Raw genomic sequence first — 23,685 nt, 5'->3', positions numbered from 1 at the left:
TTCTTGAGTGAATACAGAAGCCAAAAACTATATAAAACAATTAGTCATAGCAAAACATTAAAGTAAAACAATGCAACACAGGATGCAAGATTTACTGGAGGCAGGTAAAGAGTTAATCACACCTACTGGTCTGACAAGATACAAGATACACTAACACAACATGAGCTGAATAATTTCTTTGCTGTATTTTTGTATATGTTCAAAAAAAGTTAGTAAATGGCTTAGTGACTATATCATCACGTTCCACACTTCAGTTATTGCCTGAAGGTTGACTTGGCTTTTTTTTTTAATGAGGAGATTTTCATTTTTGGCACAACTACTGTATAAGGTCTGGTTGCTAAGATAAAGTGTTATTTATCTTTCATGTAGGATTATATAAAATGGGTGTCCTTTTTGTCTTCTGGCTCTACCTCATGAGTATAATATAATTCTATTCATAGAATTATGTAATTGTTTTTTTGTTAAGCCCATGTGATCTGGTCATTGTTTGGTGCAGGTCACTTATATCAACTAATCCATATATATACCTTAGTTAGCCCCCTGCTGCCCCCCACTCCCTTTTTTTTAATGATGCACTTTCTCCCCGAGTCAAATTATACTATTTCTTGCATTCAATAAACTCAGGACACTTGCACAGAATTTATTTCCAACTTGGCACTTTTTCCCCATGCAGTTGTTCATAAAAGATCATCAATCCAAAAAGCACTATTTCACATTCAGTCCAATCATTCATTTAACCTTTTAAATGACCAACAAGAATTTTTGATTCTCTCCATCCTAAATAAGCTCATTCCATTGTTCTTTTTTAGTTTGTTTGCTTTTTATTTTTGCAGTCTTTGGATATCTGCAGAGCTTAACAAACAGAAGGTTATTACTTGCTGTTTCCAAAGCTTTTAACCACATCTTGTGAGAATCCTCAGCAGATGGAGTTTCTCACTTAAGAACAAGAGTTGCTTTAAGCGTCCCTTTTTAATCGCTTTCAAGAGTTTTTTTTTTTTTCTCCCTCCTCCCTCACTCTCTTTCTTACTTTGTGTAAATCATACTCCATTCGTACTATGAAGTCTTGAGAAACAGCTGCTTTCTCTCTAAATATATCCAAATGGATATACTGCGGGCTGTCCTCCAACCACACAACTGACACAAACATTTCATCAGATGAATGTGGTTGATGTGTTCTTGTTGCCTCCTATCATGCTCAGTGGGTTAGCTACATTTCATTGACATATTGTTGAGTCACATACATACCAATAACACATTCAGGGCAATAAATACTCCTGTGCCCTCATACATATATACACATGCCTCTTACACTTTTCAAAATGGATTCACAAGCTATGATGTGGATGATTTATGCCTGCTCAAGCACACACACCTGCAGTCAGTTCAACATACAACTTGTACAAACACACAAACCCCCACACATCTATATATACTGTGTAATTCCCCTCACCTGAATTAAATGAGTCATGGCTTAATGTAGAGTAATGCAGCTGTCCTCTTCTGCTTCATTCCCATTGAATCATACACACACAAAAACCTATTTTTGTATGTTTTGCACCACTTCTCCCATCATTTGGTCATTATTTATCTCTACTCTTACAACTCACAGATTTATGTCTCCACTCATATCTTTGCAATACACGCTTGCTTTCTTTTTGAACTCTCTCTCTCCCTTTTTCCTATTCCAACTGACCCTACCCCTCCCCAACTGCCAACCCCTGATTCAGTGTGTTATAGGAGAAGTGATAAAAAAAAAAAATGCATAGTTTTCTCTGTTTGCATGGCTCTCTTTCTCCATCCATCTTGTCACCCCATCACATTCCAGCTGTCAGCACTTTTGGCATCACTGCACCACCACCAAGTGGCCTAACCATCTTTATTAAATGAATCGAATCAAAGTGTAATTTCATTTTATTTCATTGATTTAAAGTGCATTTCACAGGGTCCCAGTATACAGTAGTATACTGTGAAGCTAGAAGGTTCTAAAATTCAAAAATATCTAAAATGCCCTGAGGATTAAAAGGGATAGATGACTGCTAACTAGATCGTCTTGTCAATTGAAGGCCACACATTTTTTGACAGGAAAACTTCAGATTCACGTAATGATTGCACACATAAAGTCCACTTTAGCTCTGACTCAGATATGTGGGACAGTGCAGTGTGTTTGATCTGTTGCCAAACAGTGTCCACTAGACAGCACTTAAATGCTGGATGCACAGACTGCTAATCCTCTCATGGCAAAGCATTAAGTGTATGTTTATTTTCAAAAGCTCTGTGTGCATAAATATTGCACAGCTCCATAATGACAATAAGTGCACACCCCAATTATGAAAAACCTGATGAAGATACAAAGCTGTAAGAGGGATTTCCTCCTAGCAGAGAGATAATGAGGGGACTATGCATTGCGCTGGAGTTACTGTGGGCTCACTTTTCATGAAAATAGTGAGAAAATTGGAACAACACAGGTACAACAATATTTATGAGTGGTGTTCTTACATTCCAGCCCAGGTATGCACTATTATATCTGATATAGTTGGCATGAAGACAGTGATAAGTAAAAGAGAGAGAGGTTATATGTTGATCTTGCAGTTTATTTCTGCATTACACATGAATGGTATTACATTTTAAGCTTTTTCGTAACATCGTGCCTCCCATCGTGTTTCCTCAGGTTCTGTGAAGTGGCTAAGGAGAACGGGATGGATATCTTCCGTGTGTTTGATTCCCTGAACTACCTGCCAAATATGCTGCTGGGAATGGAGGCTGCTGGAGCAGCAGGTGGCGTAGTGGAGGCCGCCATTTCGTACACAGGCGATGTGTCTGACCCAATGAGGCAGAAGTACTCCCTGGAGTACTATGTGAAATTGGCAGATGAGCTCGTCAAAGCTGGGACACACATCCTGTGTATCAAGGTGCGAAAATAAAAAGAGGATCTGGTATTATAATCAATTGCCTCAATAGCTGTTGACTGCTGCTCAAAGATCAATGAACGAGACAGTTTTTTCTTTCTTGTGACAATCTTAGACTCTGGCACTTAGTGCTTAGAAGTCCCTGCTCATCAGCCAACTAATAACATAAAAACAGCTGAAAAGAGATCTTTGCAAATGCTTCTTTGTGCCTACAAGTGAGTGTCCTTACACGGAGTACCAGAACTAACCACCACTGAAACATCTTGGTTGTCTCACATGGTACAATTAGCCTTTCGATGTAAAAATAATTGTATTCATTTGTTTTGAGCTATGATTGGACTTGGCATGAAGGCTGTTTAAATAGACAAATTACCACTACTCAAAATGATGTATGTAAACTGCAGTGTGTGACTTTATTAAATTCATCACTACTTAATTATATATGTTAAAATCTGTCCAGACATGCAGCAGCAACTACCACTACTACTGTCTTCTTTTCTGTTGTTGCTGTCATGTCTGGTGCCACTGCTGAATTGTACATTCTTGGCTGAATACAAAAATAGATCAAATCTAGATTTTCCAGGAGCCGAGTTTAACACAGCGACGTAAAACAGTCTGACATACAAAACACAGATGCGCATTTTGATTAATTGCGTGATAACTGTTGAACACATTGTCTGTTTGCTCTTATTGAAATGAATTTTATACTTGTCATTTATCTAAATGTGTAAACTGGTAATGCTCGCATTAAATTAATTTCTTCTTTCAAGCCTGACAGAATATTTTCAAAGGTGAAAGGATTAAGTCCTCTACAGCAGTGTGAAGCGTAGCATGCAGCTGTGGCAAGATCATAAAAGGCTTGCGCAGCTAATTAGGTTAACTTTTAAAAGAGGAAATTTGCATACATTATAACTTCAAGGAGTGCAATGATCATCAAAGAGTGCGCAACTAAATATCTAAGCTCTGTCTGGGAACCTCTGTTAAAATCAGTTAGGATTTAAACATTAATTTCATACAAGATTTATGTATTACTCATTTTTGCAAGACTGTGAAACGCAAAATTTTACTGTGTTTTTTGTTCTAATGATAAATTCTTTCGTGCATGTTAAATCATTTTGAGCCTTGAGTTTTACAAAAGTGTACCCGTTTGAAAACAGAAAGGTTTCAAACCAGATCAGTTCAATCTAGCTTCCTCACACAGATGGATAATTATAGTCATGAAATCCTTCTCTTTTCAAATTGTGATCCCTTTAAGGATTTCAGTGTTTGTGAACATCTTCTTTCTGCTTCCATCATTTGGTCAGTTTCTACTTGTTTGAATCTGTCAGAAATGTCTTCCAGCTCTCATGAGCCTCAGCCCAGTGCTGTGTGCAAAGTCTCTCATTAATGACGACCAAATCAGGTGGTTGAAATGAATGTTGTTTAACTTAGTCCAGGACTCCATATGTAATATTTAGATGTGCTCTAGAAAGCCATTTATATAACATACAGATTAAGGTCCATTTGAGTTTCAATTTGAGTTTCAATTTATTGAGGTCCAGAAATCTAGTTCCAAATGGATCTAATATAAAATAGAAAGTGCATAGTAACGTAAGATGTGATATATATATAATATTAACATAAAATATTTGTTCGATATATTGTGCCAACTCTCACCAAAATTTTTCATTTCGTTATTTGATTGATGCTACTCCCTCCTCTCTGTCCGCCCTACTAGGATATGGCTGGCCTGCTGAAGCCGGAGGCCAGCAAGCTTCTGGTCAGTGCTCTGAGAGAACGTTTCCCAGATGTACCCATCCATGTGCATACTCACGACACAGCTGGAGCTGGTGTAGCTGCCATGCTGGCCTGTGCTGAGGCTGGAGCTGATGTAGTTGACGTGGCTGTGAGTATTCATCTTTGCTGTACCATTCTCATGATACTGGAGGAAAGCGGACATGTAATAAGTGCCAGGCACTAGCCAATTTCAGCTAAAATAGTTTTTGGGGGCCTAGGTCCACCCACTAAAAACATTCATTTTCCAGCAGCTTCTGCAGTTGGCATTGTGAAATGTCACTGAAACTATTGTTGAAGCCAGTAGCATTTTCCTTACTGTGTTCAGCGACACATGCTGCCAGCCTTGGCACTTTCATTAAAACAATTGGCTCCAGTTTGCAGTGCTGGACCATTCTGTTGTTCAGCTCCTTGTAACACTGAATGAAACATACAACCAATTGTCCGCCATGGATCAGACACACCCACTAAAAACAATCGACTCTTTTGTTTTTATGTAGTGAAGCCACGTCTTTTTACTGTGCCAACGAATTCAACATTCATGCACAGCAACAAAGAAGATGAAGCACACTGAAAAACACTTGACAGGCTGGGAAGATTGACAGGATAAAATGCTGTTCCTTTTTCATGGGAATTAGCTTTTTTCTGCTTCCATTATATAATCATACATATGCACATTTTTCAGAAATACAGCCAATTGACATGCACACTAATACACTGCACGTTTTGCTCCATGTTTACAAAATCTATCCATTGAGGTGTGGGCGTATATAATAATCAAGGTTTTATGTCAAATGGTATTCATATTGATTGTCTGCATCTAGGTTGACTCTATGGCTGGCATGACTTCTCAGCCCAGCATGGGAGCCATCGTGGCCTGTGCAAAGGGGACCAAACTTGATACCGGTAAGTGGGCTTTTCTGAGAGTTCACTATATTAGTGAAAAATCAATAAATGACAGTTTCTGAATGAATGTGATCACATAGACAATTATGGCAGTTAGATGGAAAAGAAAGAGACAGTTCACAAAAAAGAGAATGACAAAGTCAACAGAAGCTCATTCTTTTTTCAACAAAACCTTCTGGATCCATGAAATCATCTGCTCTAATAATTACGTCTGGCAGATGAAAAATATGAGCACATATAGATTTATTGGAAAAGTAAAATTTTTTTTATTTTTCAGCTCCTCAACGTTTGTGCATGCTAACAATATATAAAACTTGAAGTAACCTGAAATTGAACTGGCTGCCTTCAGATTACATCCTGAGCCACTGCAACACTAACAACCAAGTCATTGTAGGCTGACCACTGCATACTTAAAACCTTTACATCCCTCATTGTCACCATCCACCATTATTTATTCTGTCTTCTCTGAAGTTCAAACGAAAGTGAACAGATAGACTTACAATGTGAACATTCCGCTGTGAAAAAGATGAAGCCCATCCCTCCTCTGATGACTGACTATTATAAAACTATTATAATAGTATAATAAAAAATCCTCAGGGCATTATTATAAAACTATTATAAAATCCAGAGGATATTGAAACGGATAAACTCATCTAAACTAGTAAAATGTTATGCAGAGTAATGCTGTTGGGAAAACTGACTCAGCTTGCTTAACTAGATCTGATAGCTCATTTCCATTGGTTAGAACCATGAAGAGCCCTGTTAATTATGTTCACACCATTCATCCTGCGCAGGTCATGTCCTGCCTGCTGCTCTAGTGGAGGAATTGATTAACATAGGTAGACTGATGGGCAGGGTACAGCGATATTACGGGTCTGTGTCTAACGCTGCATGTTTATTGAGAGGTTCTCACAATGCAATGTAAATATTAATGATACTTATTTACAACAATCAAATATACATGCCAACTAAAATGATTATGAAGCACACTCTAATTCTTATTTGTTGGCAAGCTTACATGTAGTATTGTTTGGAAATCTCTGCGGTTACATCTTGCAGCGCATGCTTTACCTTAATAATTATTTATCTGTCTTCAAGGAAAACTACAGTTTAGAGCATTATTAGTGTTTAAACGCTGACCAGGCCTAGAGGCAGTGTTTGACTGTCCTCTGCCTCTGTCTGTACTGCTGTGCTTTGCTGCCCCCAATTTCCATTGATGAGTGGCTAAACAGCAAACATCATGGCATACCAATTAGACCAGTTCAGCTGCAGCTATACTAAGGCGCTGGAAAGCAGGGCATGACTGAAAACATCAGGTCTTCATGCTGTGATCCCTCGGGGTCCTTCAGCAGGAACAGGCTTTTTTGCTACTGTAGACCAGATTCTCCAGCAATATTTAACAATCATACACTGAGACCTCCATCATAAAAGAAGAAGCCACGTCTGTAATAGTGTATCAGGCAACACAGCAGATGAAAAAGATGCTGTTGTGTGACTTGTGCTTTGAAAGGAAAACCTCTTCCTTCACTGCTGCTCTCTTACTACACATTCAACTAACAGCTTAATGCAACAGGTTCACCGCGTCTCTATGGAGCTGGCAAATGTTGTTCTGGGCAGGGCAGGAAACATGACATATTACTGCATCACAGTATCAGAGGGAGAGAACCTCTCCCATCCAGTTAGCATACAGTACTCAGAAAAAAGAACAAGGTCGTTACTCAAGAGCAGGAGATTTTCAAGTCTCAGTGTATTCATTGAATTTTATTTAGCTTCGCTTAAGATATCTCGCACACCTACACTCTCACATGCACATAGTTCTATCTTGATGTGGCCCTGACACATGCAGTATGCATACACATTCAGACAAACTCCTCCTTGCATCGACGTTCTTTAATACCTGCGACCTTGTCTCCCATTTTCATCTATTTCTGTCTTTATGCTTTCCCCCTTCCATCTCCGTTTGCCCATCTGGATACTTTTGCTTTGGTTCCTTCCTTGTTTTCATCACCTTAGTCTGTTAACTGTTTTCCTTGACTTCCTCCCCTCTTTTACCACTCTGAGCAGAGCACTGACTGCTGCTTTGTAACACCGAGCTTTGCCTCGTCTATCTCCTGCCCTCTCTTTACTGTCGAGCCTTTACCTATCCCTGCTACTTTCACATTGTTTTTCCATCCACCTCCTCCTTCAGTCCCTGATAAAGTAATTAACAGCCCTTAACATGCCCATTTTACCCCCTGAAACTCCCACTCTCTCTGTTCCTCCACTCCCTCAGTATCTCCCACATTATCTCTTTGTCCTGGAGACATGGCAAACACAGAGGTCACTGGTTAATTAATCTGTCTTTAAGCTGTCACTGTATTTACTTAGTCAGGCACAGCGTGCACTCACACATGCACTGCAGCATTAAAAATGGTCATACATATTCACAAACACTTCTCCTGCTGAATGATGAGACACATTAAAGTGACCTTTGACACCATCTTATTGCCACTTGCATCTTATTTTGTGTCATCTATGGATCTAATTGATTAGGAATTTGCAACCATAACACTGCTGCCATTCACAGAGCAGGCATGAAACACACCAAAATGAAAATGCACATATGACAGGCCCAGGTATCGCTATTGTCGCTGTTACTATTTATAGGTACTTGCACCAAAAACTCTCATAGCAAGTGAACCAAGACAGGGAGGCAGAAGTGCACACATTTCGCTTCCTCCCTCATCTCTCCTTGTCCAAGTTCTCTTTTCCTTCTTTTCTGTCTGAATCTCCTGGTGTCTCATCTGTCTTCATTCATGTGTGTTGGTTGACCCATATCTCCTCAAGCACAAACAGCGTGTCTGGCTGTCTTTGTTTCGGCAAAGACAGGTGAACCTGCGACTGTCTCTCTCGCGTATGCACAATATTTTTTGTCACATTGGAAGAAATTAGCTTGTCATCTGCTGCCATCCATTTTTTACAGTATCCTACTTCATCTGTCACAAACTAACAGCATAATCTATGAGTGGCTAGCCTTGCTAGTTTAGAAAGATGCTCCTGACATCCCTCCTCAGCAAAGCTTTTTTTCTGCTCATGTAAATTAGTTGACTCAACTTTCAGAAGCAGTTCCAGTGTGGTGTGGCTAATTAGACTTTTCCTCAACTAAGTGGAGGCATGCATTAATACCAAAACATCACCAGCACAGCCTTCATAAAGGTGAATTCACGTTCTGAGAGCTACCACAAGTTCTCTTTTAAAGCATCTTCATTCAATTCCAATATTTTACAATCCACTACTTAGCCTCAATAACCTTGGTAAAGAATAGCAGAATGCAGTGTATCCGCCATTTTCTATCAAGGCAGACCCCTTTGTCTTTTCTTTACCTCTGTGTTTTTTTTCAAACAATAGTCTACTGTCTCGTTGATCATACTGTCACTTCCCCTTATAAATGGATGCTGAAATTTCACAGTAGAAGCATAAATGAAAGCTACAAAATGGTGTTCTCAAACAGAGAAAGAAATGGACCCAATTACTGGCTGGCTTGGCAGGCAGCAGAATTTGACGAGCAACAACATGCACATTAATTTCACATTAATTTCACAGTAGCTCCATGTCCCTGCCAAGTTCACGGTGGAAGCACCCAAACACTTTTTGCAGTACATACTTGCTTTGGAAGAAAACCACTGTGGATGTATCAAGCTAAGTTTGCCACATTAACATAGCAGATTTTCATAATCATTTGCCAGAACCTCAATGTACTGCCTGTCTGTCATATACATGTCTTAACATGAAAGCAGATTTTTCATTTTGAAGTCCACACACAGCTTTAGCACACCTTAACTGACAGCAACAGAATTTCATAATTATGAGACACAAATGTTTGTTTGTTTATGTTTTTTTTTTTTATATATTTAATTTTTTTGGGTTTCTAAGGATCACTAAATACCACAGGGATTTAATGAATGGCTCACATGTGCTGTAGCACAAACAGCAAATGCAGAATGAGCTCAAGTTGACTAATTAGTCTCCTTTACCTACACTGTTGTTCAGGCTTTTAAACTAAACCAAAGTTTTCTTGACTTAATGTACTTTTTAAGAGCTGTGAGCTCCTGGTAGATGCTGCGCAGCATAAATGTCTTGGTGGCTGTTTTGAGAGTGAAAACCTGGTACAGTGAATCCTAAAAAAACATCTTACTGTACCACTGTTGGAGACATATCCACCTACCTGATGGGTTGGACTTGTTCTGGCAGACAAATCACTATATGCTTGAAAAAAAACAAACTTGACAGCATAAGCCCTGTGCTGTCACAATTTACTAGATGGCACAAGTTTTGAGATGGCTAATTCAAATAAATGGCGGGTTGCCACATAGGCTTTCCAAACAATCCCACTACATTTATAGCAAACATCACATCAATTACCTCTTTTCAAAGGGGATGGCAAAATGAACAGAAAGCTACAGATTTTGGCTTTACACATGAATCAGCAATTACTAATACTATAGACACAGTGATTTTAGCCAATGTAGTATATAAATTTCACGAATCCAAACAAATTCAACTTGATAATAATTCTTTTATTTCTCCCTACATTCTGCTGGGTAAGATTTTTTACCTCTACGTTTGTGCAGAACGACATTACCGATGTGTTTGTACTTGGTGTTGTCCCTTTCATCCTCAATTTAAGACGAAACAAACCCAGTTTCATTTGTGCTGCACATCAGGTCAGCGTTGTCAAGTCTCATTAAAAGTAAAGTGACCATTAATCTGATGTCAATTTGTTCTTTCAAAGGCATTGCCTTGGAGAAGGTGTTTGACTACAGCGAATACTGGGAAGTAACCAGAGGCCTGTATGCTCCATTTGACTGCACTGCTACAATGAAATCTGGCAACGCTGATGTCTATGAGAATGAGATACCAGGAGGACAGTACACCAACCTTCACTTCCAGGTACAGTGAGCTATTCTGACCCTTTTTATTGAGGTTTTTTTTTTGCCTGTGATTGATTTTGAAGCTAAAACATGTTAAAATGCATTACTGTGAGAGGTGTAGATGTTGAGTTAGCTCCATACAGCATTACATTTCTATTAACTGTTGCTACATGCAACTCCAGTTCAATACACCTCTAAAGTGTTGGTGCATTTGTTTCATGTATAGGAAGATACAGTGCTTTTCACCACTTGAAAAATAAGCCCATGCACAACCCAGAGCTTGTACTAAACTAATGCATCGTGGAACAAATTACAGTTGTCAGTGGATGTTGCACTGGTCCATCTGACCTTGCTTTGTGCGCATCTTCACATAAATTTAAGAAGTGTGCGTGCGCATCGGTACACAAATTATATTTTACAGTGACTGGTTGACAAATGACCAGAATCTTTTGACTGTTTTCTTAAAGAGGAAGTGCTGAAGAACGACTCAATACTGTACCAGTTCATACTTTTCACTTTGGTTGTTTGCAGGCCCATAGTATGGGGCTGGGAAATAAATTCAAGGAGGTGAAGAAGGCCTACACCGAAGCCAACAAACTACTCGGGGACCTAATTAAGGTGAGACATTAAGATAAAACATAAATACCCATTAGAAGAACTCTAACATGTAATAAAACATCTAATATTTGTACAGTTGCTAATGCCAGAAAATCCTAATCTGGCTCAGCAGGCATGAATATAAAAAAAAAAAAAACATTGTATCCTACAGTACAGAACAGCTTAAGTTTATATAAAAATAAATAGGTATGCAGGGGAAAAAAATACATAGTGAATTTTTAACTTCCTCAGTCACTTTCTCAATATATTGTCTACGCTGTGAAAAAAATGTGCACGAAATTCAAGTATAACTTGGCATGTATTTGATATTTCTACTTTGGCACCTGTCACACTGGCTGCCTCTGCCAAGCTGCCCCTCCAGATTAAGTGTGGTACATCCAGCATTCTGTGCTGTCTGGATTCATGTTAAGCCTCAGCCTGATTGACCTTCCCTGGCTTCCTTAACTAACTAAACATGAAAGTAAGTTCTTAACTGGACATTTTACCCCAAGAAATAAAGGATATTCTGCACGAGGCTGTTTTTTACCCAGTCTGTGTAGCAGGTAGTTTTAAGTGGGCCTCTTCTATTTCAGCAGGATGCTCTCATTGACACAAAACGCTCTCTTTGATTTTCTTTTATTTGCGTCACCTTTATGCTTATTTTGGTAAAATCCCAAACCACGAAAGGCCCAAGTGAGTCAGTCAACGAGAAACAGGAATGGCAGCCCAAATAACACCAAAGTAGCCTTCTCTAAATGGAAGTACAGCCATTACTTTTCTCTCCAGGAAATTAAAGGAAAGAATGGAATGGCGAAATGCACATTATGCCCTGCACAAAAGTGCCTCTCCACGTCGATGTCAAGTAATTCAAACTTACTCAAACATCTTCTAATTGAACATGCATATGTATTTTAAGTTCCATTAAAGAGAGGTGGAGGTGGGCTCCAAATTCAGACACATCCGAGCAATTAAAAATGTACTAGAAAGTAATGCAACAGTTACTTTTATAATGTGTAACTGAATAACTAATGTAGTTACCTTTTGGGAGAAGTTGCCCCAACACTGTTGCCCTGTGACTATTCTTTTTGTCTTTTCAGTCTGGTGCTGGTGCTGCTTTGTACATATTTATTATCCAGTCATCTTTCTTCTTTTTCTCTCTTTATCATCAAAGACACGCTCCCCTAGATCCCCCATTACTCTTCCTCTCTTTTTCTATTTTTATTTTCCTTTTGTCGTTCTTTCTCAAATTTCTTTCTTGGGTCCCTTCTTCCTAATTTTCTTTCCTCATTTGTTTTGCTCATCAATTATCTCGACCTCCTCTACCCTCTCCCCATGCTCTCTATCAATTCAATTAAGGCTCAGCAGGCTTCATTGCACAAGCCAATGTTGGCTTAATGTGCCTAAGGGTCCTGCTATGCCCTCTGTTGTATCCTGTTAGCTTGACGATGGCTGCGTCTCTCACACTGTTGACTCGTCGATAAGGAAGGAGGAGTGTGCTTGTCAGATATAGATATAAAGTAGACACACCACACACTGCATTGTCAGAACGGAGAGCAACCAAGGCATCCACATTGACTGTGATCTCCCACACACAGACTTGTATCCTCAGCCCTGAGAGAGCTGTGGGGGAAAGATAGCGTTTTCTCAGAGGGCTTAATTTCCAGAATAATTTGCACCAAATTGGTTAAAAAAAAAAAAAAAATCCCAAATATTTACACGGCCATCTTTATCAAGTGCCCTGTGACTCCTCAGCATGAGAAAAACAGACGACTAGAATTATGTCTTTAAGTTATAACCTTTGATCATCAAGGCATTTGCATAAAAAGGATTGGCATTGAAGTGATTGCTCACTCTCCAAAACATATAAATTTCAGGGTTTTTTTTTTTTTGTTGTTTTTTAAGTAATGCCCTGAACAATTTCTATTTTTCAAATCCTCAAATATTTATAGCTTAACATTAATTCTAGATGTGATGCTGAGTATTATTACATTATTGAACACAAATTTACTAAGTCTACAGGAGGTCTATGGACTTCAATTTTAATTATAAAGGACCACTGCTCATCAGGGCTTCTTAAAAATATGGCCCCAGTACTCCTCAGCATTTATACTAATTGCATTAAACTGTTGAGATGAAATCAAATGTCTGTCATTGATAATGCAGCTCCATACCACTGCTTGGGAGTATAATAATCAGTGGGAATTGGTGGTTTGCATGCTAACTACAGTATAGTGAAAACATTTAGACACACTAAGTGGTGTGCAGCTTGGAGAATGTTGGAGTGTGTTTACCAGCTGTAAAAGGCCCTGTTCTTGGCCGAAAATGTAAAATAATATTGAAAGAAAACTATTTTCTGAGGGCATTTATTGATCTAAAAGAAGGCCGTTTGGCCAGTAAGTCAAGCACGGGTGAGGATCTGCTTTATGTGTAGAGGTCTCTTCAATATGTGATTCACTAAGCAGAAATGAACTGAGGTGCAGAACAAACAAGGAGGGGTGTAAGTGTTATCAGGATGTTGTCTTCTATTCAAGTGCACTGTATATTGACTCAGTATCTCTAAAATAGAGAGAGACTCACTCCATTTCACAGAAGCCACTTAAGGTAATAGCAGTTCTGCACATCTTTCTTGTTTTGTAAGGTATTTTAACATTGAAATGGAGCTGCTTCTTCAAAGTAAATGTGGACCACGTCTAGCAATGACCAACCTGAAATGTTTCTTTATGCCTTTTTACAAAATGTAATATTGTCTCACTTATTCTCAGCTTTTATGATGTTATTAGTGTTATGCTGCTTTTTTCCCCCCATCAGTAATCTGGGGGTGAAATGGATGAGAGGGGTGAAATGTGATGCTGTTAACTGGATGAGGGGAGTACTAATATGAAAGTAAAAGCATTTATATTGAAGAAACCTTGAAAATTGAGACAAAGCAATTGATAAAACTGAGTGTTGAACTACTGGAAAACGAACAGGGAAAGGGTGTTTCCACCTCTGTAACATGTCGTCATGGATTATGTACTCCTGGGCTGATGCACACCTCTCAGTCGCTCTTGCCGCTCATTGTCCTCCCGCTCATGTTGTGGTAACCTTGCTCAGCCCAAAGCGTTGTAATGGTACAACAGTACGATGTCAAAGCTGATAATAATCACTTTGTCTAATACAACTTCCTATTTTGGCTTCAGGCAATATTTGCTGAAGCAACAGAAACCAGGTAAAATATACATGAACAGACCCTACAGGCATTGTTGAATCATGTAATTGCTAAAAATTGTAATAATATTGCTGTGCATGTCTTCCATAAGTACACAAGATAAACCTACAACATCCTTAAGAAGATATTTGCCACCAACTTAGCACTACCTATATAATCACAATGTGTAAATTATATATGTAATACATACTCGGTTTGTAAGGCCTCAGGAAATGGTGGAAATGTAAAGCATTAAAAGATATTGCAACTTTCCAAAGATAGTTCGACACTTTGGGAAATGCATTCTCTGTCAGAGACCTCAAAAAATAATTGCTCTGTTGTTGTAACCTGGACAGCCACATCGCTTCAGTCTGTCTTAAACAGGAGAAGCCAACATGTTTATGTGCTTGGATTGTTACTCTTGGATAAAGGCAGACTAAGACCAGGTCGTTGGCTCCAGCTTTATCTTTTCTGTACAGATATGAGAATTATGATGATCTAATGGTAAGAAACCGATCTGGCGTACTTAGTGATACACTATACACTTGTCTTTTTCCACCACAGTTACACATCCCAAAATATTCAGTTCAACTTCAAAGAACTCTAAGAAGCCAGAAAACGTTCACATTTGATAGAGTGGAAACGGAGCAGCTCTGTTTAATCAGTCTAATCTTAAGTGTCAGGGTAGTTTCACACAGGCCTGATTTTGTCACTGCCTAACACAAGCTGAAGTTTCCTGACCCTCTGATGCCTTTCTCCTCTCTGCCTTTGCTTTTAACAGATGTCTTCCTGTCCTATTCCTATCTTTTTTTTCTTTTCTTCCTCGCTCAGCTACATCTGTCACAACAAGAGCTATTCAATATAGATGGCACATTGTGTATATATTTGGGTGTGTGTGTTGTCTTCCTCTCTTACATCACTAAGTCTTTTACTTTCTTTTTGCAATTACAGGCACGTATTCAGTCACCTCCACAGTTTTAAAGCACAAACGCACACTCAGTCTCTTACTTCAAGGTGGAGAACCTCCTTGTATTGCCTGTGGGGCTGCAGATGTCTATTGCTTTTGTCTGTTTTATTTATTTATTTTTTTGTTTTTTTGTTTTGTTTCATCAACTCCTTCATTGCTCTCTCCCACCTTTCCTCATTTCAAAGAGACTTCCTTCACATCTCCCTAATCTTCCTATATTCTCTCCACCCCTCCTCTCCCACTGAGTCTCTCCTCTTGTTATCACTCCTCTCTCCTGTCTCCTCCTCTCCTGACAGGTACCATTCTTCATTCTGCTCCTGGCTTGGCTGGCTAGTATTATTTTGTGTGTGTGTGTGTGTGTTATTTGTCATTCCATAACACAGCCATAAAGACACACACACACACTGTTCTGTGTGTTCTGGGTGATATGCTCCTTTTGCCCATTAGGGGAATTCAGGTTTGGATAGAGTTGCATTTCAAAACTAATTTGAGCAAAGTACAGACACATGACACACAAACATGCTAGCAGCCGCTAAATAACTGCCATACACACTCAAACTCATAAACACACACCATGGTACAAGATTTCTATTGCTTTGAGTGTGGAGTCATGCAGAAGGTCTTAGTAAGAGCTATACATTTGTGAAAGTGAGAAGCTGGGCATAAGGTGGAGGAGGAAGAGTGGTAGAGACCAGAGGAAGAGTAGAAAGATCTGAATGGAGAATGGCACAAGGCTACAGATGAGTTTAAGAGAAGGTGAGAGACAGAAAGATCAACACACTAAGAGCAAGAAACCTTTCCTGAACCATAAAGGCGTCTACAGGCGTTTATATTCCCCAGAGGATAAGTCTTTGACTTTGTCGATCCCCTGGCTTCTCCTCCTGTGTCACCAGTGGAGTAATATTTGTGGCTTATGGCATGACATGTCTCAACAAGTGGTGGATGTACTACAAAATATGATGACGACAAATCTTGGGTTTTAATACCAGCAACATTCCCATTAGAATCAAATTTACTTCATGCTGACCGGGAATTTGCTCTGGCAAAATTGAAATCTGTAGAAAGAGAGCGTCTAATTACTATACTCTGGGAAAATGCATAGTTTGGATCACAGTTTAAACTGTGTCTTTTATTTCATTAAAAAGAAGCATGGCTGTATACGCTTCTGTCTGCCTGCAACAGTTGTAAAATATGGGCAGCATTATCTGACTTGAGATTGAAGAAAGTGATATCTTGCATCAGTCCAAAGCTTTACTTCCTTTTTTTAGGTAATTACATAGTTACCAATGTGTTCTGTACATGAAAGACATGAACTGCTGACATTAAGACAACATGACCTGCCTGAGAGAGATCTGCAATGAAGAGATGAGATTCACACAGCAACAGAGGAAATCAGATTTTTCTAACCCTGCATGGCCAGGATGTGATTTACTTCACCTCGTCTTAAAATATAGAAAAGCTCACACATCATGTGTAGCTCACCCACAGTTGAAAATAAGATTTTCTTTTCCCATGTGTGAAGCACCCAGAGTGTGTTGGGGGAGGGTGATTTATCAGCAGAGATTGATAATGAGAGTAACACTCTTGCTGTGGATCACGAGGAATAAAAAAAAAAAAAAAGAAATATCCGGCGCACAGAGGAAAAGAGGGATTGATAGAGGGGCTAAGGTGATTCACGAGGAAAGAGTAAAAAGTTAACATCTTGATTTTTACGTAGAAGATGGAAGATGGCAGTCAAGCGTGGAAGTGTATAAGAAGGATGGCTCATGAAGTTGTAATAAGGGGAAGTTTAACAGTGTAAAAGCTGAGAAGAACTGGATTCTGGAGATGGAAAGAGGAGACAATGGAAAGACTGGCTGAACGTGGAGGAGGGATGTATAGTCATGCTGCTTTTTTGTGTGCTTTAGATATATTTCAGAACTCAGCAGTGAGCTTTTGTTCCACTGCTTTACCAAGTTAATGGCCTCTCCGGGGATTTTAACAACTCATTCCAATCTCTTAAGCTTCTCTGTAAACCCTCATTCTGTTAAGGCAATGTATCATTATCTTCTCTATTCATGAACCCAATCAAACTGAGCTTTAGGTGCTGCAAAAAGGAGATGCTGAAGTGAAGTGCGTCTTTGTTTCTACGGGTAGGAAGCATTTCTTTTCTGCATCCTGCTTGCTTGGAAAGCACTGATTTGAGAATTTGCCGGGAGGTTGATTTTAACAGGGCTCCTGGGCTGTTTTTGATGAGATGCCGCTTATCATTAGTGATTCATTGCTTTGACACAATTAAAAAAAAAAATACTGCCAGGAAAACCAGAATACAAGGCCCCAATCTTTTTCATGAGCATTCAAGAAAAGCAAAAAGCATCCAGTAGACTTCAGTTCCAGCAGGTAGGAGCTGAAGATTATAATGTCGGGGAAACTGGAGCACAATGTGCACTGTAAAGCAGTTCACCTTTGAATTGTGGATCAACCTTGATTCAGTCACCCTGGCATTGTGTTGTGCTCTAGCTGCTGCGCCTATCCCTGCCCTAACTCTGATTTTACCATAGCAACAGTGGCCGAGGTTCAGTAGTATTGCACTCATTCATTCATCTTTAACTGCTTATCTGTTTCCGGGTCGCGAGGTGCTGGAGCCAGTCAAAGCTGAAAAATTTGATGTCTTTGGATGTGTTGGGATGTGTTTGGATGGTGGTAGGAAACCAGGAGGAAACCCACGCAGGCACTCCACACAGAAAGGCCCCAGCCCGGGAACTGAATCCACAACCTTTTTATTGCGGGGCAGCAGCACTAACCACTTTGCCACTGCACTGCCCCTAATGTAGTATTGTACTATTTAGACCTTTTTGCCATGTCAAGGTGACAAAGAAATCTGGATATCCATCACATATAAGATAGCTCAAAACACATTTTCACACTTTCACTATCCACAGACAGAAATGCAATCCACTGACTATTACAGCTATTATATATGATCTGGAAAAGTATGAATACATATTAATTAAATATTCCCTGTAGTCAGAAAGTCACACATCAAAATAAAACCACCCTTTTCATCATCAGCTCACAAGAATGTTCCAGGGTTTGACTGAGCGATTTTTCATGGAAAATTTAGACACTTAAATCGTCTTGGTGCAGCAGAAAAGAAAACTGTACTCACTTTTCCAGGCCTTCAAATCACACCATTCACACAGTCTATTTTCCTCCATTATATTGTTGAATCATCCTATGTCCACAGCCAGGGAAAGAATATTAGTTCTTAACCTTGCAAGAAAGACTCCTGGCTGCCAGATGAGCCAAATGTAACATATGATTTAGCAGCCCAATTTACTTTGATAGTTATATATGGTCTACATTTTGAGTTTTGACTAAAGGTAATCCTAAACCTTTTTTCCATTTTAAAGGTGAATAGAAGCTAGTTAAAGTTAACATTACTGAGTTCTAAAAACAAGTAAAATCACTTCATTTGTGAGAAAGCCTGCCTTATAAGATGTTGCCATTTACTCTGCAAAAATGGGCTAATTAAATTCACTTTGCATCATGGGAGATGTATGATCCAGTGTTTCTGGAGGTTGACCTTTGCGAGGAGGACCACAGGTTGGAATTCCTTGGCCTCATGGAGGTTTAATTGGTACACCATGCCTGGTGTGCAGTTTAACTGCAGCATTCTCTCAGTAACACTGCTGCGTTTGCACCGATGGCATTTACAATCTACAACAGGTTAGAAAGAGATGACTGGTTGTCTTTTCATCTCCAGAGACAAAATGCACTTACACACACACACACCTGCTCAAAGACTAAAGTGATCCCAGGAGCTCAGCTAACCTCACAGTCACCCAAGCCCCAGGAGGGTTATAATGATCCCAGAGGAACATTGTTGCATTGCCCATTCATGTATTTAATGTCTCTCACTGGATAATTTGGCATCATATCTCTTAGAAATACAGTAAGTCACATTTTTGTTGCCTGGGAATTCTTTGGGGAACGTTAAGATGATCTATATTGGTTCACATTCCTCTCTTTTTTGTCTCTGCCATCCAATATTACGAGAGGACTAATTGCCACAAAAATAGTTGTGTTGTTTATGTTGTGGTGTGGGCCCTCTCTTTGTCTTCTGCAACCCTTAGGCTGCCAGTGCTGATGTTTATGCTGCTCCAAATATGTTTGGGGCTCAAAAACAGGACTGGCCCTCTACTGGCGGGTAGCAGTCCTATGAGACAGCAGCTTGATATTTGAAAGAGTCCAGGTCCCAAGAAGTTTTTTTATTTTTGCAATAAAACCTGCTGAACTGAGTATGAGTACAAAGTTACCCAAAGTTTTGTTGTTTTTTTTTTTTTTTTTTAAGGGTCACATTAAATTGACCCCTTTCTCTTTTAAAAGCCTCTGTACCAAATGGATGTGATCAGGGATTCTTAAATCCATTCATCCGTTCGCAATAGAAGAGTAATGGGTGCAATTGATATTCGCATCAGTGTCCTGTTCACAGTCAAAAAAGACTCCACTTATTGCCATTATGCTAATAGGGATCGCCATTACCATAATGATATGCCATTATAAATAATGAAAGAATGAATACATGTGACTTTAATGAATGTTTTCCTCGCTCTTTGTTCTTTCCTTCTCTTTTTCAGGTTTATTCTTTTCCTCACAAAGAAGATGCAAGTTCTGTTCATTGATTCCATATCAAATGATTAAAGAGACTGTATAGATGTAAACATTGTTTCATTTCTAATTTTTCTCTCCCAGCCTTCTCTTTTCTCTGGTTCACCTGGTACTTAATCTTTTTCAGCAGCGTCTTCTGTTAAACAAAGAGTGTGTCGCCATTTTGTTCTTTAGGTGAAATCATTTGTGGATGCACATTCCTACCAGCATTCCTCTGACAGGAAGCTACACTGCGGCCTAACAATGGCAGCAACTTCTCCCTTTTTCAAGGGAAAAAGATTTAAAACAAGATTGAAAAACTAACTGTGGTAGATTCTTTGTGAGACTGTCAGTTTGTCTCTCCTCCAGAGAGAAATAAGTCTTCAGTCAACCAAGATATGGTCTCTGTCCAAAGGCTGTATGAATACTGTGTGCTCAGTTGCTGGTAGAAATCTTTCTACCACTAACCACAAATACTACTTGTAAAACATCATTTTGATAAGACTTTGTGTTTCTCCTCCCTCAGGTGACTCCATCCTCTAAGATTGTGGGTGACTTAGCCCAGTTCATGGTGCAGAATGACCTGACGAGAGCGGAGGTGGAGGAGAGGGCTGACGAGTTATCCTTCCCCCTGTCTGTGGTCGAGTTCCTGCAGGGATACATCGGGATCCCACATGGAGGATTCCCCGAGCCATTCAGATCCAAGGTACTGCTGTTTGTCCTGTAAATAAAACCTTTTCTTCCTCCGTTAACATTTTTCTCACAGACTGCAGATGTCATGACCATTAAAATTTAAAGACAGTTTAGAGCAAAAGCAACACCTACATCTGCTTCATTCAGGAAAGGCATAAATTAACGTTAACGTTGTTAACCCTGTTGATTAAATAGATGAATAGGTGCCATCTGACATCGCTCTGAGGTTAAATGTTCTTCATCTAAGGTGATCATTGGATCGTAGTGAAGAGATGGAGCCTCGGGGTGATGGCATGGCTGCCTGACATTTGTTTTCTGTCTTTGTTCGGTATTAAACGCTTCCATTATCCACACACAGCTGTTTAGACTACAAAGCTTGAACTTTTTATGAACCAACACAAGCAGAAATGTGTGTATGCACGCACATACAATTCTGTCACATGCTTGGTTACATCTGACAGTCAGGAGTTCCCCAGAGGACCTTGAAAATGGTGAGGAAAAGCTTGATATTGCTCTGTCCTCATCTCCCATGTGTCTATACCTCTGTCCGCCTTACTCGTCTCATCTTTCAAGGCTGTAAACATCGAGGGACACACTGAGATGCACATCAGGGGCCAACAGCTTTAAGCTTCCTGGGGAGAGTCCCATGAACTCTCTCCCTCACACACACACACACACACACACACACGAATAAGGGCAGATTTTTCACGTTCTTTGGGAAGAAGACACTCTAGACTGTCATTTTATCTATTTTTTTAACCACTAACAACATCATGACGTTTTGTTTTTTTTTGCCACTAAAGTGTCCAGAAGTTGTTTTGTTATGTTTTCAGTGAGCTGGTTGGCACTTAATGTGTGAATCTGGTGAGAGGTCTGGTGTACTCATGCAGCGGTAGCACATCTGTAAAAATCCTTTTAGATCCCTATTTTTAATTAACAACTTTGAATATAGCAAACGACTTGTTTTCCCTAAATGTGTTCTTTAACATTACCTTTGTGTTAAATTCCTAGCTTCTATCAATTTCATGATGAATGAAGATTTCTTTGTTTATGTTTCTGTGAAACTAACTGTTGTCCTGCCACATTTTGTCAAGTTGTCTTCTCTCCATACACTGACCTACAGTTGGAAAATTATGTAATCCAATGCTTTTCATTTAGTTTCTCGGAGAGCCCACTCTTGACAGTCAGGGATTTTTCAGTTCTGACAGTCTCCATCCCATCATCCCCTCCTCTCTGTTACCGTTGCCATCTATATTTTTTGAAACGTGGAAAGGTAGTCATTCCTGTTAAACATACAAGACGGGAGACATCTACCGTATTCATTCAAATCCTCATTTCTATTTTCATTTTTTATTTTCAGTCAGAACTAGAATACTTTATACCACTATAGACAGGACACTTCTCTGAATATATGTAAAAGTTCAGACATGTGAATTTTTCTCCTGTATTTGCAGATAACTATTATCTTTTGCACAATGTGTTTTCCATGAGGTTCAGTCAGCTGCCATCATTAGTTAAAGCATTTAAACATGTTGTCAAGGGTGTATCGTGTATCGTGTTCAGAGTAAATCCTCAACACTTGGTTTATGTAGTGCATGCTGCCAATTTCTTATCTCAGCCACAAAAGCCAGAGTACTCCTCTAAATCTCCCCTATAGATATTCATAGTATGACAATAACAATCCACCCGTAGTGTTTAGGCTTTCTCACACAGCTTACTGAAGGACTGTTTGAGTTAGAGTTCAGCTTTGTTACAAACCATCTTTTCTTTCCTTTCAGTGTTTCCATTTGTGTCCATGTTTCTGTGATAGTGGCAAGTTTGTGTAAATCCATGTAATTGGATGAGTCAGACTTAAGTTAAAATAAATGTTTCAAGTCAATAAAGTAGAATATTAAGTTAATGAAATGTTTGTAAGTTAAGTTAGCTGCTTTACAGTTAGTTTTATTTGGCATGTAAGCACAGGCAATGTCCACATCCCTCTGCTGTACCTGGAGGTTAGATCTCTATGCAGCAGCATGGAAGAAAGTCTGCTCTCTTTGATGGCGCCATAGAGGCATTAATTACTCAAGAAGCAGCCACTTTAATAGAATATCACGTGCTCTCGCATGCAGGATGTCTCAAATGCACACAACTAGTTTGCATGCATGAGCAAGATGGAAAATGGTTAACTGAGGCATTTCTCCATATTTGTTTTGTCAAGCTCAGCTCATTTGCAGTGTGGGTGGACAGAGTGTATGGACAAGGGAGAGGAAATCCACAAAGACAAGGGCAAGATAGAGAAGGAGGGGGAAAGTGGGAGGATAGAGGGGCTGGGGTAAAAAAAGGGAGAATAAGGTCACCAGAAAAAAGGTGAATTAAAGATTATCGTTACAAATACAGCGCCATCCCTCAAAGGCCTGTTCTCAAAAACAAAGAGAGAAAAAATCTGACAGTAAAAATAGACAGTGGGAGTGTGCCTGTTGTGTGGTTTAGAGAGAAATTAGGAGAAAGCGCAAATAACCTTGAAGGAAGAGTTTTTTTCTTCATTCATTAAAGCAGATACTCTGTTACACACACACACACACACACACTCAGTCACTCTGTCTGTGTTCCACACTTAAAACAATTGTGCAGTTTAGGTACAAGACATCCTCAGAGGGCACAATGTTAATGAGCACGGACTCCAATGAGCATGCCATCTTTGAAGTGTCTTTCCATAACACACATAAATGAGTCAGCTATCTTTGAACTGTTAGCTCTGTGACTAATAGCATTGCATTGGGTCCTTTGTCTGGAGATTTCCACATGACGATCAAACAAACCACTCGTGAACATATGAAACAGTGAAAATACAGCAGCAGACACATTAAAATACACAACTTCAATATGCATAGTAATAGTATGCATAGTATGTATTCACACAGGAGTACTGATTACAGTTGAAGGTTTAATTTTGATGCACAAAGTTCTTTCCTTAACGTGTTAATGAATGAAAATGTGCCGAAAGATTACCAATCTAATGCTCTGCATGTTTCAGCATAGTGTCAATCATGAGCCTGGGTAGACTTTGTATCATTGAGTAGATAGACGGAAACAGGGGCCTTTAGGTGAACTGCGAGTGTCTTGCCATAATTCTTT

The 23,685-nt window shown here is 39.4% G+C and overlaps 1 protein-coding gene across 1 annotated transcript in view; it reads left to right on the top strand.

Moving 5' to 3' along the window:
• The window catches only part of LOC115058673 (pyruvate carboxylase, mitochondrial), a 231,405-nt gene that overhangs the window by 191,884 nt on the left and 15,836 nt on the right, over window positions 1–23,685 (top strand). The window contains exons 17-22 of the mRNA XM_029526110.1: window positions 2,669–2,909; window positions 4,624–4,791; window positions 5,504–5,585; window positions 10,357–10,514; window positions 11,027–11,113; window positions 20,402–20,581. Coding sequence (XP_029381970.1) covers window positions 2,669–2,909; window positions 4,624–4,791; window positions 5,504–5,585; window positions 10,357–10,514; window positions 11,027–11,113; window positions 20,402–20,581 — 916 coding nt within the window. The remainder of the gene's footprint in view (window positions 1–2,668; window positions 2,910–4,623; window positions 4,792–5,503; window positions 5,586–10,356; window positions 10,515–11,026; window positions 11,114–20,401; window positions 20,582–23,685) is intronic.

Source organism: Echeneis naucrates, chromosome 18, assembly GCF_900963305.1.
Source record: "Echeneis naucrates chromosome 18, fEcheNa1.1, whole genome shotgun sequence".
NCBI classification, from domain to species: domain Eukaryota; kingdom Metazoa; phylum Chordata; class Actinopteri; order Carangiformes; family Echeneidae; genus Echeneis; species Echeneis naucrates.
This window is presented reverse-complemented; position numbering and strand designations above follow the sequence as displayed.